This window comes from Rhinichthys klamathensis, unplaced genomic scaffold (assembly GCF_029890125.1).
Source record: "Rhinichthys klamathensis goyatoka isolate OS25496 unplaced genomic scaffold, OSU_Roscu_1.1 h1tg000011l_1, whole genome shotgun sequence".
In the NCBI taxonomy this organism is placed as follows: Eukaryota; Metazoa; Chordata; class Actinopteri; order Cypriniformes; family Leuciscidae; genus Rhinichthys; species Rhinichthys klamathensis.
The window spans coordinates 7,112,108-7,127,514 of NW_026606564.1; the positions used below are offsets into that span (position 1 = coordinate 7,112,108).

General features: G+C 37.9%; 2 protein-coding genes across 5 annotated transcripts in view; one reads left to right on the forward strand and one right to left on the reverse strand.

The window, feature by feature from the left end:
* The window catches only part of jmjd4 (jumonji domain containing 4), a 42,763-nt gene extending 38,581 nt beyond the window's left edge, over positions 1 to 4,182 (reverse strand). For all 4 annotated transcript variants that reach the window (XM_056264792.1, XM_056264794.1, XM_056264791.1 and 1 more), the window contains exons 1-4: positions 3,574 to 4,182; positions 2,919 to 3,084; positions 2,656 to 2,781; positions 1,828 to 2,095 (exon numbers count right to left, since the gene is read on the reverse strand). In XM_056264792.1, the coding sequence (XP_056120767.1) occupies positions 1,828 to 2,095; positions 2,656 to 2,781; positions 2,919 to 3,084; positions 3,574 to 3,826 (813 nt within the window). In that variant the 5' untranslated portion in view covers positions 3,827 to 4,182. The remainder of the gene's footprint in view (positions 1 to 1,827; positions 2,096 to 2,655; positions 2,782 to 2,918; positions 3,085 to 3,573) is intronic.
* A 251-nt stretch (positions 4,183 to 4,433) lies between these two features.
* snap47 (synaptosome associated protein 47) lies at positions 4,434 to 11,988 on the forward strand. Its single transcript, XM_056264795.1, has 5 exons — positions 4,434 to 4,689; positions 5,744 to 6,283; positions 6,983 to 7,485; positions 8,133 to 8,248; positions 11,816 to 11,988. The coding sequence occupies exons 2-5, from the start codon at positions 5,790 to 5,792 to the stop codon at positions 11,960 to 11,962; spliced, it is 1,260 nt and encodes a 419-aa protein (XP_056120770.1). The 5' UTR covers positions 4,434 to 4,689; positions 5,744 to 5,789; the 3' UTR covers positions 11,963 to 11,988.
* Positions 11,989 to 15,407: the final 3,419 nt, after the last annotated feature.

Here is a 15,407-nt window from a genome sequence, read left to right on the forward strand (position 1 = left end):
AGGTTTCACAAAGTCAAATTTAAGACTTTTTAAGACCTTTTTAAGACCATTATGAATGAAATTTAAGACCTATATCACGACATAAAAAATAACGTACAAAGGAAACGCGTCTCAAAATTACTTGCAAAGTAATTTAATTTATTCAAACTGAACATAGTATTTTCGTTGAACATCAGCACGAACGGTCCCGTGATTTTGGAAATTAGTTCTGTTTTCATAAAATCCGCTATTCCAAAGCGCGTAATGTAGGTCATTTTATCTTTCCCGCACCTGAAGGATTTAGCGATGTCAGAGTCCGGAATCATCGTTTGAAACTATTCCCCGATTTCCTCATTCGCACTGTAGGACTGGTGTCTTGTCACCGTGTGGAGAACCCAGTGCACCTCCGCTTTTAGTGTTGGCTCTGATCCAAAAGCAACACGGAGGTCGATTGCGGGAGTTGCATAGCTACTGTGTGGGCCTCGCCTAGGCAGTGTAGAAGAAGTGCTGGAGCCGCCAGATACTTGGAAGAACAAGACTGTCGTTTGCTGGAGACCCTTCACAGCAGTTAGATGTTTATCACTTTTTGCATGTGACTCCAGTGCCCGTACACCCAACGTTCCCAATTTAATAGCTTTCTTGCATAAGAAGCAGTAGGCTTCAAATACGTTGTTTGCAACTGGCTTTAACCAAGCACGAAATTCAGATTTTTCAAGCCAAGTATCGCTAAACTTGCACTTCCCCATAGCTGAATAAAATCCGTTTTACGTCTGTCTGTGGTACCTGACACGCGCGCCAATAACACGAAAGCTCAAAGCTGATTGGCTGTTGCATGTTGGTCTATTTTATAGTCGTGATACAGGAAATTATATTTGGACTAGCGAAATAAGGAACTACAACACCACGGACAAAAAAAAAAACATCCCAAAGCGCTGCGGGAGCATTTCAATGAGATTTACATGGACGTAAGGAAAATTAAGACCTGTTTAAAACGATTTAAGACCTAGAACACAATACTTTTTAAGGCCTTAAATTGTGATTTGGAAATTTTAGACTTTTTAAGACCCCGCGGAAACCCTGTAATCTGACAGACGTTCACGCCTGAGGCGCTCCCATAGTTTGATATCATCTTCTGAAGTGTTCAATTTAGCTCCAGGAGGGCCACTATCCTGAAGAGTTTACCTCCAAACTTGATCTTGAACCACGGTGGCCGTCTTGTCATGGCCCACAACAAATTTTTGTTTGCCCACTCTTACCTCTAAACCTAACCTTAGCCATTTCTTTAAAATACAATATAAAGAAAAACATAACAGACAAACATATATAATCACAATAATTGATTTATTGCAAAAACGTCCAATGACGATGTTGCATTTGCAGTCTGTTTATAATAGTTTTGTGTAAAGAGCAGATATTACCCATTTAAATTGGTAATCACTGAAAATCTTATCCAATGAGCCAATAAGCATTTGATATACCTGACGCAATCTTTTGTTGTAAAGCTTCTTGAGGCTGCAAATTTTGAATTTTTAAGTGCGGGATTTTATGTTTCCAGCCACTGCTAAGGATGGAGATGAAGATCAGTGATTAAAGGCTTGAATTTGGGTCTGTTCCTCACAATAATATGGGTTCTGAAGATTTGGTTTACAAATAAAATGTATTGTTTTTATGATCATTTTGTTGCGTTTTTGTATTTTCCCTTCAGTAGTGGGCACTTGTGCAACATACTAAGCAATATTGTTCCTCCAAGTACATGAGACAGGACATTGGCCCTCCAGGACAAAGATTGGACACCCCTGTTCTAATACATATTACATATTTGGACACCATTAAACCATTATTACTTACCAAATTGTAAACTTGATGATGCCAACCACTAGGTACAAAGATTATCTCCCCAGCTTCTTGAATGATCTCTAAAGGCTGACAGGCCTCTTCAAACTGTGCATACAGGCCTTTGTCTTGAAGTACGGGTGCTGTTACATCATAGGGTAAGTTGCCATGACAGTCCCGGAGGAACTCCTCTTGGCCTGGAGGGTACAGGAGCCATTTCTTACGTCCGCAGATGTTGGCAGACCAACTGTAAGAGCGAAACACATCTGCATGGAAAGGTGTCCTAGAGGCAAGAACAAAAATGTTACTATAGACATCCAAAGGGTTGACAACAAGTAGCTCATACAGTATATATGAAATTAGTAAAATACAATTAGTAAAATATTTTGACTTTATAAAACAAACAAACAAATGTATAATTTGGCAAGGAGTGCACAAACTATATTATAATGCCTTATAATTACATTGGGGTTCAAAAGTCTGAGAACACTTGTCTTGTGAAAATGCTTCTATAACTTTCCAATTTAATATAACACTTCATTACAAATAATAATAAAAAAAAACATACGTGTATACCATATTTTTTTTAGTAGTTTGTCTGTCCTCGTTGTGCTTTAAAGACAAAATATTTGAATTAATTGTTCCAAAGAGCATTTCAATGGAATCTGACCTTTTGTGCAAATTACTTATAAATAATGCAGAATCATAAATATTTCTTCACTTTACATCATAATGTTCCTTTGTTGTACATTTCGGTTTTCAAAATACAAAAACTGACCAGACTTTCAATGTGGACACAGACTTTTATACCCAACTGTATGTGGACATTTATTCATACGGTACCATGACCCCTTAGGTCCCATGTAGACAAAACGATAATCATCCACTTCAGATGTGTCCCAATATTCATTCAGCCAATCAGAGGAGAAGTAAATTGGGTTCTTGTAAGTATTATGCTCAGGAAAGTTCCTAAAATGAACAAACATATTTGACATATAAACTTCCTTGATTTTACTACAACGTTTCCAAGCTAATCTTATTCATTCCATTCAAAACTACTACATATTGTGCAATAGCCTAGGTTATATGCTTTTAAAGAGCTATACCTCTGCATATGCCAGTCCTTTAAGTAAAGACATCCTTTGGGTGAAGAATGCCCATTCTGTATGTACTCCCTCCAGTACTGGATAAATTCCTTAAAAGGCATGATCTGCTTCGGGTTGGAATTGTATTCTTTTGCACTGCAGTTTGCAACAGGAACAGGAGTCTCATCTGTATAATAAAATTAGGCTAGTATTTATAGATATAACATATTAAGGACACAGTTATACATAGGATATGCATTAGGATACATGATTTGGTACTATTTTCAATTGGTCAACTTTTAAAAATTGATACTCACCAATATACAACAAAATGACATTACAATCTTTTAAATAAGTCAAATAAGTCATTATAATCAGTTATGTCAACAGCAATGCATGTTTCAAATGAGCACAGGGAAATGTTACATTACTGTAATGTGCAGTCATCACTTTTTTTTCCTGTGGACAAATGGCATAATCAAAAAAGTCGAAGTAAATTTATTTAAAAGCAGGCCTGGTGGCTTCACAGGGAGGGCTGGGTGCACCTTGCCCAGTTTAACTCGTGATTTGTCCCTCCCTAAGAGTCCATATCTTACATTTTAGAGCTGGAACTTATAATGTGTGACATGTTAATGCAAGTATAATAAAATATAATAGAATAGCAATCTTTGCTCACCAAATTCATGCAGAAGTCTTTGTAAATTTGGTTTTCCATCAACCGTGACCCAATTTTTTCTGCAGTTCCAATCTTCTGTGAATTTTTTGGAAAACATGCATGGTTGATTCGGAATCAGGTACTTCTTGAAGAATTTAAAGTAAGGTGTTTCTCTCTCTATGTACTCAATGAAATAAGAGGAGCAGTGCTGTTGATGGATCTGCCTGGGCATTTTGGCCAAACTGCAGCAATTATGAAAGGTTTCCCTATCCATGACATCTCAGAAAGGACCTCAGCCTTGTTTATTCACTAACATGAAATTTCCGCACGTTATTCCATGCTTGATATTCATAATATTAAAAACAAAACCTTAATTAAAACTTTAAGTTCAAGATAATATCAACATATAGCCAACACATTTCAACAGCCTCATTCCTTTCCGGGACCGGTTTGCGTGGTTATTTTTAGGCTGTAGAAGCCCAACTAATGTTTCGACGGTGCAACGTCACGTTTACGGGTAATTCAAATTTCGATACAAACCGATTAATGTTTTCTATATGCATACAAGTCGAAAATAATAGTGTTTTTCTGCGCCAGGTTTGGAAATGGCTATCCAGTTGCCCACCCGGAAAAAAATGCGTGAACACCAACTCAGTGATCACCTCGAGTTCGTGCGTAAAGAATAAGCGGTAAACAACAAAATAAAAAGTTCATTAAATATCAGTTAATTAGCTCTAAATAACTACAGCTCGATTTCCTTAAATATATATGTATGATACTCCATCGTCATTTGCGCGGAATCTTTAATCATTCATTTTGCACGTCGGAGTGTAAACATGAGCGCACCAAACAATCTCCGCTGTGTTCAGTCCATGGTTCAGTCTTTGGTTTACATCATAGACAGTTTACATCGATACAACGCGGCAGGGAACCGGAATTTGTTGTTTTAGCCTTTTTTCTTCTTATACCGAGAGACATTAAGGTGGAACAGCAAAAGTCTCGCTTCCGACTGAGATTTACCCTGTAGAGAACATTAAACCTATTCTTTACGATGTGAAGGGATGTTGTTTATCTTAATGCTTGATTTACGTCACAACCTGCCGTAGCTGTCAGTTGAAAGTCAAAATCATCATAAAGGTATGACATAAATTATGTTTATTTCCTTATTACATGTAATGCCAACCACACTAGCATATACCGTTACTGCGCATACAGAACCTCTTGAAAAATAAATGTAAATGATGGTCTTTAAATAATCTGGTCTCACAATCAAATACATTAGCAAAACGTTCAATGTGTTCTACAGGCATTTCATGATCTGTTTCTCAAGCAGTGATTTCCAACTCTTTTTTGTCTTCTTTTTGACTCGAAGGCCTTCTATATTATGTAATGTTAACAGAACTGTAGGATATATATATATATATATATATATATATATATATATATATATATATATATATATATATATATATATATATAACGTATATTCAGTTCTGTCAATGTCCCAAATATACGATGATGATTTAAAGTAGATCATGACTTATGATCTTTGAACGCTTCTTTCAATTATTTCATGGACATGTTCGTGTTATGTTTAAGTCTATATGTGTGTGTGTATGACTGTGTGTGTGTGTGTATTGTGTAATTAATTCATTTTGTTATGTTCTTAAATAAAAAAGAAAAAAAAAAGATTCCGTTCACATATTGATTTTTGTATTTTAGTTTTTTTATTAAGTTAGTTTGTTTTAATATATTTATATTAAATAATAATAATCTATTATCTTAAATAATTGTACATCCTGTGGTCATCCTGTTTGCTGGTGCCCCCTAGTGGACCCCTGTCCCCTGGTTGAGAATCACTAATTTAAAGGTTTAGTTAGTTCACTCAAACATGTCCCAACATTAGTGTTGACAAAGTTGTCTTTTCTGTCATCATTACCCTCATGTCATTCCAAACTGGTATGGTTTCCTGTCTTCTATAAAGCTCAAAAGGAGTTTTTGCAGAATGTTCAAGCTGCTCTTTTCAATGCAATGAATGTAACATCTCCTTTTGTGTCCCACATCAGACAGATAATTGTACAGGTTTAGAATGATATGAGGGTGAGGAAATAATTGATATACTTTTGATGTAGATAGAAGTGTCTGGTGATGACTACTTACTAATTTATTATTTACATCGCTCATTTGACAGGTGAGCTCCCTAAGTCAGGGTAGTTGTTCCAAATCATCACAAAAAGATGAGCCAGGAGGTATCCATCCATAGTTGGCCCGGCTCTTATTACATCAACAGTGAGAAACGGTGGGCCAGTGGCATTCTCTCCTTAACCCGCACCACCCTGCGCTTCACCTCTGAGGAGAAACAAGAGAATCTGACTAGCCTGAGGCTCTCGCGAATCATGGAGATCAAGATGGAGTCCTCCAGCTTAATCTTTAGTGCTCTTACTGTGTTGGAGCAGGGAAACATCAAGCACTGGTTTGGGTCTCTCAGGCCTTGCCGTACTACCGTTTTCCACGTGCTAGTGCACTTCTGGAGGGAACGGCTGCTGTCACCCACAGAGCCACAGGGAGCTGAAGCTCCTCTCAGTAAGGGCCAGGAGCTGATCAGCCTGATGTCTGGAGCCCAACGGAGGTTGGAGGATACTGGAAAAGTCCTGAACCACCAGGGAGAGCAGTTTGACAACATGATTCAGGGCCTGGACAAGATTGAATCAGACCTGAGTGTGGCAGATAAGTAGGTTTTGCTCAGATTCAGAATCCTAAATATTCAACTTTGGTACATACAATCTTAAAAATAAATGTTCTTTATTGGCATCTATGGTTTCATGTAGAACCTTTAACATCCAAAGAACCTTTCCATTCCACAAAAGGTTCTTTATAGTGAAAAAAAAAGGTTTATTCATCCATTCCTTAAAATGTTCTTTAGATTTTTAACATGTTCTTCACACTAAGAATAAATGGTTGGTTCTTTTAAGAACTGTTCACTGAAAGGTTCTTTGGGAAACCAAAAATGGTTCTTCTATGGTTCTTCCATACACTATTGATACATAGTCAAACCAAACATTATTCAGACACCAGATATAATTTTTGCATCGCTTGGTAATTTGTTGACCAAAATTAGTATTATCTAATTGTGTACCAAAATGTAACATCTGAAAGCTATTCAACCTAATTCATTTGTGAGACAGTCGAACAGAAGGGTGGCCAAAACCAGTGAAATATCAACTGATTTTTTATTACCATTTTCTAAACTATAGCGAATAAACTGTGATAATGTGAGAATTGTTGAAGGTGTCTGAATAAATCTTGGTTTTACTGTACATGTCTTCAGCAGCTGCAGTATCCTACAGTCATGTGTTGTATTTATACAATGATTTATCTAGTTGTAGTCTTTCAGTTCTACATTTAATGCCATTGATTCTCTTGTGTGCAGACTACTCTCCGAACTGGAGTGTCCGCCTTGGTGGCCTTTTGGCAAACTGCCATGGAAGAGCCACCAGGAGGCCAAGTCTGAAGCAGCTGCCAAGGTGTCCTATACTAAAGGTTCAGGCAAGGGCCAAAAAGTCATACTCAGCATTCCAGCTATTATCTCTCGTGTTGGAAACTCTGAAAACATGAAACCAGGTAGCCTGGTGGTTTCGGTCTCTTCTCTGGAGGTTCGAGATGCAAACGGACAGCTCCTTCATTGCTTTGAGAAGGAAGAGGTGGATGATATCCATGTGCACAACCCCTACGAGATCAGTGTTCGGCAACGCTTCATTGGGAAACCTGACATCTGTTTCAGAGTTCTCTCTGCCAGGATGACTGAAGCTTTATCTATATTGGAGATGCAGTACAAGAAGAAAGTTGAGATCACACGTGACTATGCAGCATTTCAGGCAACTTTGGCAACCACACCAGGAAGCCCAGAAGGTGGAGGAAACATTTGGAGTGCAGGTACAGTTAGAGAACTAGCTAATGTTTCCACGGATCAAAAATTACAGTAAATTATCATTTCTAATTCTAATAAATGTTGTATTCTTAAAGCTTTGTTCATCAAATGATTCTGTACTTGCAGCTTGCCACCAAATCTTTGTTTCTTTGAGTAAGCGGTTTAGAAAAAACTAACTATAACAGTCTCTATGCCGGTCTTGGGGATCCAATGCTGTGTACTTTTTTTGTATTACTATTTTTTGCACAGTTTGTTCAGTTCATGGAGCTCTTTCCTAACAAACTATCATCTGAATCAGGTGTGTTAAATAAAGAAGGCTAAATGTGCAGAGCGATGGGTCCCCAGGACCGGAGTTGATAACCACTGAACTATGATATTTAAATATCAATACAGTAGTACCTTGCAAGCAGAGTAATTACAGCTACACATAAGAAAACTTTCAAATTCTGACAATGGATAGACATAACACTGAAAGTCATAAGGTATTTCTACCACATGGTGGCAGCCATGCTCCAACATCAACAGCAGTTCATTAAAAACCCTCTGAGATCCCATTGTGGGCTTCTTAGTTAATAGGCCCATTTACCAACATTCTTCTAATCTTAACAACAAATCTCAAAGAAATAAATGAGCTCATTCTGTGTCACTTCAGGTCATGGAAAGGATACAGAGGTGCAAGTGGAGGTGCCTGCTGGTGAACTGACACAACTTCAACTTCAAGTGCTTCAGCCCACTGTTACTGAGGCAGAGGCACAGGAGCTAAAACAGGTTTGAGATCAGTGTGGTTGTCACTTCTTATTGCAGACAAATACAGTACAGTACAGTCAAAAGTTTTGGCAGTGTCAAATTTTGTGTTTTGCAAAGTTTGCGGCTTCAGTATTTGTAGATTATTTTTTCACACGTTTCTATGGTATTCTGGAAAACAATAAGCATTTCATAAGTTTTAAAGGCTTTGTTTTTGACATTCAATATATGCAAAGAGTCAATATTTAGGCCTAGAGTTTTGACCCTTCTTCTTCATAACCTCTACAATTCACTCTGGCGTGCTGGATATCAGCTTCTGGGCCTAATCCTTGACTGATAGCGATCCATTCTTCCCTTATTAGCGCTCGGAGGTGGTCACGATTTGTTGGCTTTTGTCCACTAACCTTTAGAGGATTGACCGACAGGTTCTCTATGGGTTTAAGATCTGGGGAGTTCAATGTAATGATCTCCAAGCCACCATTATCACTCTTGCCTTATGACTTGGTGATCCACCATGCTGGAAAATGCATGGACCATCATCAAATTACTCCTGGATTTTTGTTAGAAGCTGCTCTTGCAGGATGTTTTTATACCATTCTTTATTCCTGGCAGTGTTTTTGGGCAGATTTGTGGGAGAGCCCACTGCCTTGGATGAAAAGCAATCCCACACATGGGGTTCAAAAACTGAGTGAACTTACCTAAACTACAGTGTGACTGGCTGGGGCCTGTAGTTTCTATGACACGGGCGTGGGAAACTGACTCTAGGCTTTCCCTATTGCACAAAGATATAAGGTCTCAGTGCCGTCATCTGCAGACGGCCGCAGTGCCAGCAGTAAAACCTATCAGTGCTCAGCTGAGGTGCTGCATGGTATGCAGAAACCAGGCTAAAACATTGACGCAAAAACAGTCAACCATTTTTCATCGAGTGCGTCATTATGGGGCTGTGCAGAATGGTGCACTTTGTGATGAATAATTCCAAAACACAATATTATTGCTGTTACCAGAGATAATTGATGGTTGGTCAACCATCACAGATATCACTTTTCAGTGTGGTTTTGGGGTTGAGAAACACTAAAAACAAACATTTTAAGATGCCACGAGGGGAAGGAAAATACGTTTTTTAAAGGATGAGGCAGGGCAGCTTGTCTTATAGAAGATGGTAATGTACAGAGTACAGACTATTTATAATAATGCAACAAAAAAACATGTACTGTAAAATGTCACTCTTCACAGTAAGATTTAATTATAACATACAAAAGATTAATAGTGTTCAGTCTCATTGTGACCATAACAATTGCTATTCAAAACATAACCAAAGTCCTTTTCAAGGAAAGTCTGTTCACTCAGCTACTATATTTGCAACGTCTCCTGGCATCCAAGACCAAGTTCTATCTACTTGAATGGGGAAATCCTGAAATCTCAAAAACTGCTTGCCACACTCATATTTAAACAACATATTTCAAATCAGCAACAGAATCTCACATGAATTGTCCCATAAATGTTGTTTCTTATGCTCAAATAGCGTTAAAAAAGCTGATATTTCAGGCTGGACCAGCCAATGCACATGTGTAGTCCTAATCTAAGGAGTTTCTACTGCAACCTGAGCTTCTAATGGCAGCTACATTGATGCAATGACTTTACCAATTGGCAATTAGCTCTTTTATTTAGAAGGCGGGACTTATTCCACCATATTGCGCATTGCACTCTCATAGTAATAGTAATTCATTGTAATATGAGTGCACCGTCTTTGTATATCTAAAGTCTTTGTCATAATTTATTGTTCTGGACATTTTAGTTTAATTGTATTGTAACTTTTTTTAATCTTTATTGCTGATTATTAATCTATATACACTGACCTATTGTTCATAATGATATATTAGTAGTGTCTTCCTAGTGTAGGAAGATAAGGTATAATATTCTTTTGCTTGCATCCTTAACCACTAAAATGAAGAAGCATTGATTTAGACTTGTAATGTGCCATTTTCTGATAGTAGATTTTATATCAAACAATGAAAAAAGCATTGTTTACTTCTGATATCAATAATTTTGTTACTGATTGTGTCACCTTTAATTTATTTAGGATCCTTATAAAATACTATATGAATCCAAATAATAAAGAATAGTATATACAACTTTTTATATTTTCAAATGTTTTGTACGTTTGGTGTTAACACGCTATGTTAACTAGCCACATTTTAGTTGGATTTCTACAGTTGAGCAAGTGGTATAAGATTTAAAGATGGTGGTATTGTGTCTCAAAGTAGCAAAGTAGATTAGGTTTATTATCACTTTCACCACATTTACAACTTATATTCAAATCCATATTGGGTGATCGGATCCCAAATGTACATCACTAAATGCAAGCGTTAATGTCTAAAATAATTTGTGATCTCATCACTTAAACCATTCAGAGGTAGTTAGGAACACATGTGACTGCATCACTCATTCGTCCCTGATGTCTCCTGAACACCAGTATCTTAGACTGCCGTCTTAGCTGTCTGTCAACCTCTGTGCAAAACAGTTAGTAAAAAGTGCTGAATTTAAATGAATTTAAATGGGTCATGAATTGAGAAACTCAAAACTCAAAACTTCCTCGTTAGTCCAAAAACAGCTTTTATTGAATTCAAGCTCAGAAAACGACTCGTTTGGAATGTGGTCACATTATGACATTAATAGTGCGACGAAAGACCGCCCTCTGCAGAACCAAATCAACGCCTACTTCTACATCATTGTCTTTGGCCCTGCCCACTGGCACGTTAGTGAGATGAGAAGATACAGGATCACTGGACTAAAAATAACATTACAAGGATCCTAATGCTAGGAGAGTGGTTACTTCTTTTCAACTATATGAATGTCTCAGTATAGCATTATTTGTTTGTTCTGGAACAAATGATTCACTGTGGATTCTTTGGTAAATCAGTCGCATTTTGGCGCAGGCTTTGCAAACAGTCTTTTACTGTAATATGTGGAGCAGACAGTAATGCCACCACATGTAAGTAACCGTGATAATTCAAATGCTTAGTCTATGATCAGTGATTTCTTATATGATTCATACAGTCAGGCGTTATTTGTCTAAAAATCGTTTATTGCTCTTGATCAAGCAGGTGGTTAAAGGATCAAACTCGCATTTTTTCTCTTAGTAAATGAAAATAATCTGTTATTTAATTTGTGATTAAATTATATACAGATGAAGTGATAAAAAAACGCTCCGTTATAGTTTATCAGTGACTGAGTTCTGGACTCTCACCAAAACTTCTGTTATTATCAATAACACTGTCTACACTCTTATTTACATCATGTTTGAACTGTCAGTAATGATGAAAGCATTCGCGAGAGTGCAGATTCTATTTCATATGCAAGATGTTAGCCAATCACAGCAGTGGGCGTTTACACTGAAGTTTCACAGCAGACACACCCTTTCCAACAGAGCAAATCAGGGTATAAAATGGCCTTTTATTTCAAAATTATGACAATTTTAATAAATCATGACCCCTTTAATCCTCAATGTCAATAGTATATCTATATTTAGAACTGCAACCCCAATTATTCATTATTATCCACATGATTATGTTGTGTTCTGTGTCTGTGTAGATGCTCCAGCAGCTGAAGAATCTTGCCCTGGAGGCTGAGACAGAGCTGGAGCGTCAAGACGAGGCTCTGGATCTATTAAGTTGTTCTACCGACCACACCACTATGAACATTAACAGGCACACCAGCCGCATGAGGAAACTGCTGTGAACGTAATGCTTAATGCCAGATTAATGGTAAGATATTCACAGGTATACACAAAAAATCTTTAGAAAGTGTGTTTCTTAATAGCGCACTGTTTATACTGTAAATTCATTTGATCTTTATGAGGAAGGTAGAAAGCTGTAAAAAGCATGAATGAGGTTGGGTCTGATGTCAATCATGTTAGCAAACAATAACAATAATAGCAAGAGCAAAAGGTTTGGGTTAAAGGTTATGCATTTTGCATGCTAAAAAAAAACATATGCGTAAAGGTAGGGACAACCCAAACTGACGCCAAAGAACTAGCGCTGATGAAAACCGACTGTGTTGTCGCCTCGCGTCGCCTGCGTCAGGGCAGGGAAAAAATGCATTTAGAGTTCTCTCTATCTAAAACTCTGATTGGCTGTTCAGCTTAGTTAATGAGTCAGTGGACGAGAATAATAGCAAAACAGCGAGCAAAGAAGTCAAAATGGTACAGATATAAGCCTGTTCTAATTTTACGTAATCTTACCTGAGTGTTCTTTGGCGAATATTTCAATATTAACATGAGCGGAGTGGAATAAAGAAAGAGATCACCAGGGTTGATATTCAAAACGATAAGCACGCACTGCTTTGTTTACAGTTTGTGTATGCAGCCTGCAGTGTCGGCTTCCCTTTTTGAATGATGAATATATCTGCAGAAATAGTCTCATTTACACGCAGGCGCAGAATGCGCATTGTAGTTGAGAGTCGACTGTAGTTCTCTCGGTGTGTTCAAGTGGAGTTTTTTTTCCCACGACGCAGGTGATGCGAGGCGACAACACAGTCAGCTTTCATCAGCGTTAGTTCTTTGGCTTCAGTTTGGTGTCTCCCTACCTTAAGAGTGTCTCTTAATATTTGTAGTAGGGATGTCAAAGTACCAGTACCAGTACCAAGTTGACACTAAAATAAAATACACCTATAAAATATAATCCTGATTTTAATTCATTTGTAAATTCATTTGATCTTTATGAGGAAGGTAGAAAGCTGTAAAAAGCATGAATGAGGTTGGGTCTGATGTCAATCATGTTAGCAAACAATAACAATAATAGCAAGAGCAAAAGGTTTGGGTTAAAGGTTATGCATTTTGCATGCTAAAAAAAAACATATGCGTAAAGGTAGGGACAACCCAAACTGACGCCAAAGAACTAGCGCTGATGAAAACCGACTGTGTTGTCGCCTCGCGTCGCCTGCGTCAGGGCAGGGAAAAAATGCATTTAGAGTTCTCTCTATCTAAAACTCTGATTGGCTGTTCAGCTTAGTTAATGAGTCAGTGGACGAGAATAATAGCAAAACAGCGAGCAAAGAAGTCAAAATGGTACAGATATAAGCCTGTTCTAATTTTACGTAATCTTACCTGAGTGTTCTTTGGCGAATATTTCAATATTAACATGAGCGGAGTGGAATAAAGAAAGAGATCACCAGGGTTGATATTCAAAACGATAAGCACGCACTGCTTTGTTTACAGTTTGTGTATGCAGCCTGCAGTGTCGGCTTCCCTTTTTGAATGATGAATATATCTGCAGAAATAGTCTCATTTACACGCAGGCGCAGAATGCGCATTGTAGTTGAGAGTCGACTGTAGTTCTCTCGGTGTGTTCAAGTGGAGTTTTTTTTCCCACGACGCAGGTGATGCGAGGCGACAACACAGTCAGCTTTCATCAGCGTTAGTTCTTTGGCTTCAGTTTGGTGTCTCCCTACCTTAAGAGTGTCTCTTAATATTTGTAGTAGGGATGTCAAAGTACCAGTACCAGTACCAAGTTGACACTAAAATAAAATACACCTATAAAATATAATCCTGATTTTAAATGCTTAAATGCGCGCATGTGCTCTGTAAAACGTGCTCATGTTTATGCTACTGAGTGTGAACCAGGCGACGGCGCCAGGATTCCAGGTTTGGATGGGCCAGACCAAATGTGGGTGGGCCTTAAATTAAAAACGTTAAATTAAAACCTTTATCCAATCACTGTTTAACCTAATAAAAATTACTGACTAATATACTGCTGTACATAGGCTATACATAATATAGATTTTAATAGCTTGATGCTCTTTAAATATTTTGTTGCATTGTTAAAAAGTTTCGGTGCATAGGACTCAGGACGGACCTATCCGCGATCGCTCTCCTTGGTTTTCACCAAAGAAGAGCGCTTTGGAATCTCCATTCGCATCACACCTGGGCTGCGTTTCCCGATAAAAGAAAAAGCGGTGTTCTTTATAAAAGAAGCACTTCAGAAATAGTTGAAATTGCATTTATTAGGACTCATGGGATATTATAAAAAATAATCTAAACTATAATAGCCTATATTTAGACTGTAAAAGAGGTCAGGAATGTAATATTTCCCCAAAACATAGTTTAGTTCTGCTCGTATAACATGAGGCCAAATATTTCACAATTCTTCTTACCGGTAATTGTTTTAAAGGGGTCATATAATGCCATTTTTGTACAAGCTAATATGATTCTTTAGGGTCTAAATTAAAAGTTTGTAATATACTTTAATTAAAAATTCTCATTAGTATTGTAAGAAAACACTTATTTTACCTGGTCAAAAACAGCTCTGTTTTCAGCACGCCGTTTCAGTGCATATGACTTTAAATGATAATGAGCTTTGCTCACCCCGCCTCTCTGTTCTGCGCATACACCGTTTGTAACACAATAACACAATAACCATAACGCGTTGTTCATTATAAACGTGGGATTATGAATTATATTGAGAACGTTGTACATAGAAAACATGCTGTAATGTACCCTGAGTGTAAACCGACGCATTCATCGTGAAGCGTGCAGCTGGCGATTTGCAAAGATTAATATAAATATTAATATAAAGATTAATAAAACGTTACACTCACTTTAGTTCTTCTGAAGGTTCAGCAGGAAGACGAATAGGTTCCGATCCTTTATTCAGGTGCAGCTTCTCAGCAAAACCAGCTTTACACTGATCCTCGTTTATAAAGCAGTCCACTGAGAAATGATTCGGCAAACATGAGAGCATTGACGTTGCTCGTGGGGAATATTCCCTTCGAAAACAAACTCAGCCACTGCGTCTTCAGCGGTTCGGATTTAGAAACATTAAAATGACTGCTGTGTTCGTTATTGCACCCAAGAACAGAACACCACAATCGCTTAGACGCCATTCTGCTCATAGACAGTGCTCCAGCATATCAACAATGACCGCGCCGATCCGCGCGGACTATGATTGACAGGACGAGCGAGGGCGGGTCTGTGTTGAAACACTGCTGTCAATCAACAATCGCGGGAGGGGCGTCCGTTTTATTGACGTCACAAAAACGAACGGCTCAATTTGAGGCAGGGGAAAACATATAAGGAGATTAAAACAAAAACACTGGATGGATTTTTATCATTATATGATGGTCGTGTACAGGCACTGCCAACACACATTTCAGTACAATCAACTTGTAAAAGTGCATGTACCATTAT

Bases quoted from the DNA above. Each gene is read 5' to 3' on its own strand.
- snap47 (XM_056264795.1), top strand. From the start codon at position 5,790: ATGAGCCAGGAGGTATCCATCCATAGTTGGCCCGGCTCTTATTACATC. The intron at 7,486-8,132 runs GTACAGTTAGAG...GTGTCACTTCAG, and splicing joins AGGAAACATTTGGAGTGCAG to GTCATGGAAAGGATACAGAG. The intron at 8,249-11,815 runs GTTTGAGATCAG...GTGTCTGTGTAG, and splicing joins AGGCACAGGAGCTAAAACAG to ATGCTCCAGCAGCTGAAGAA.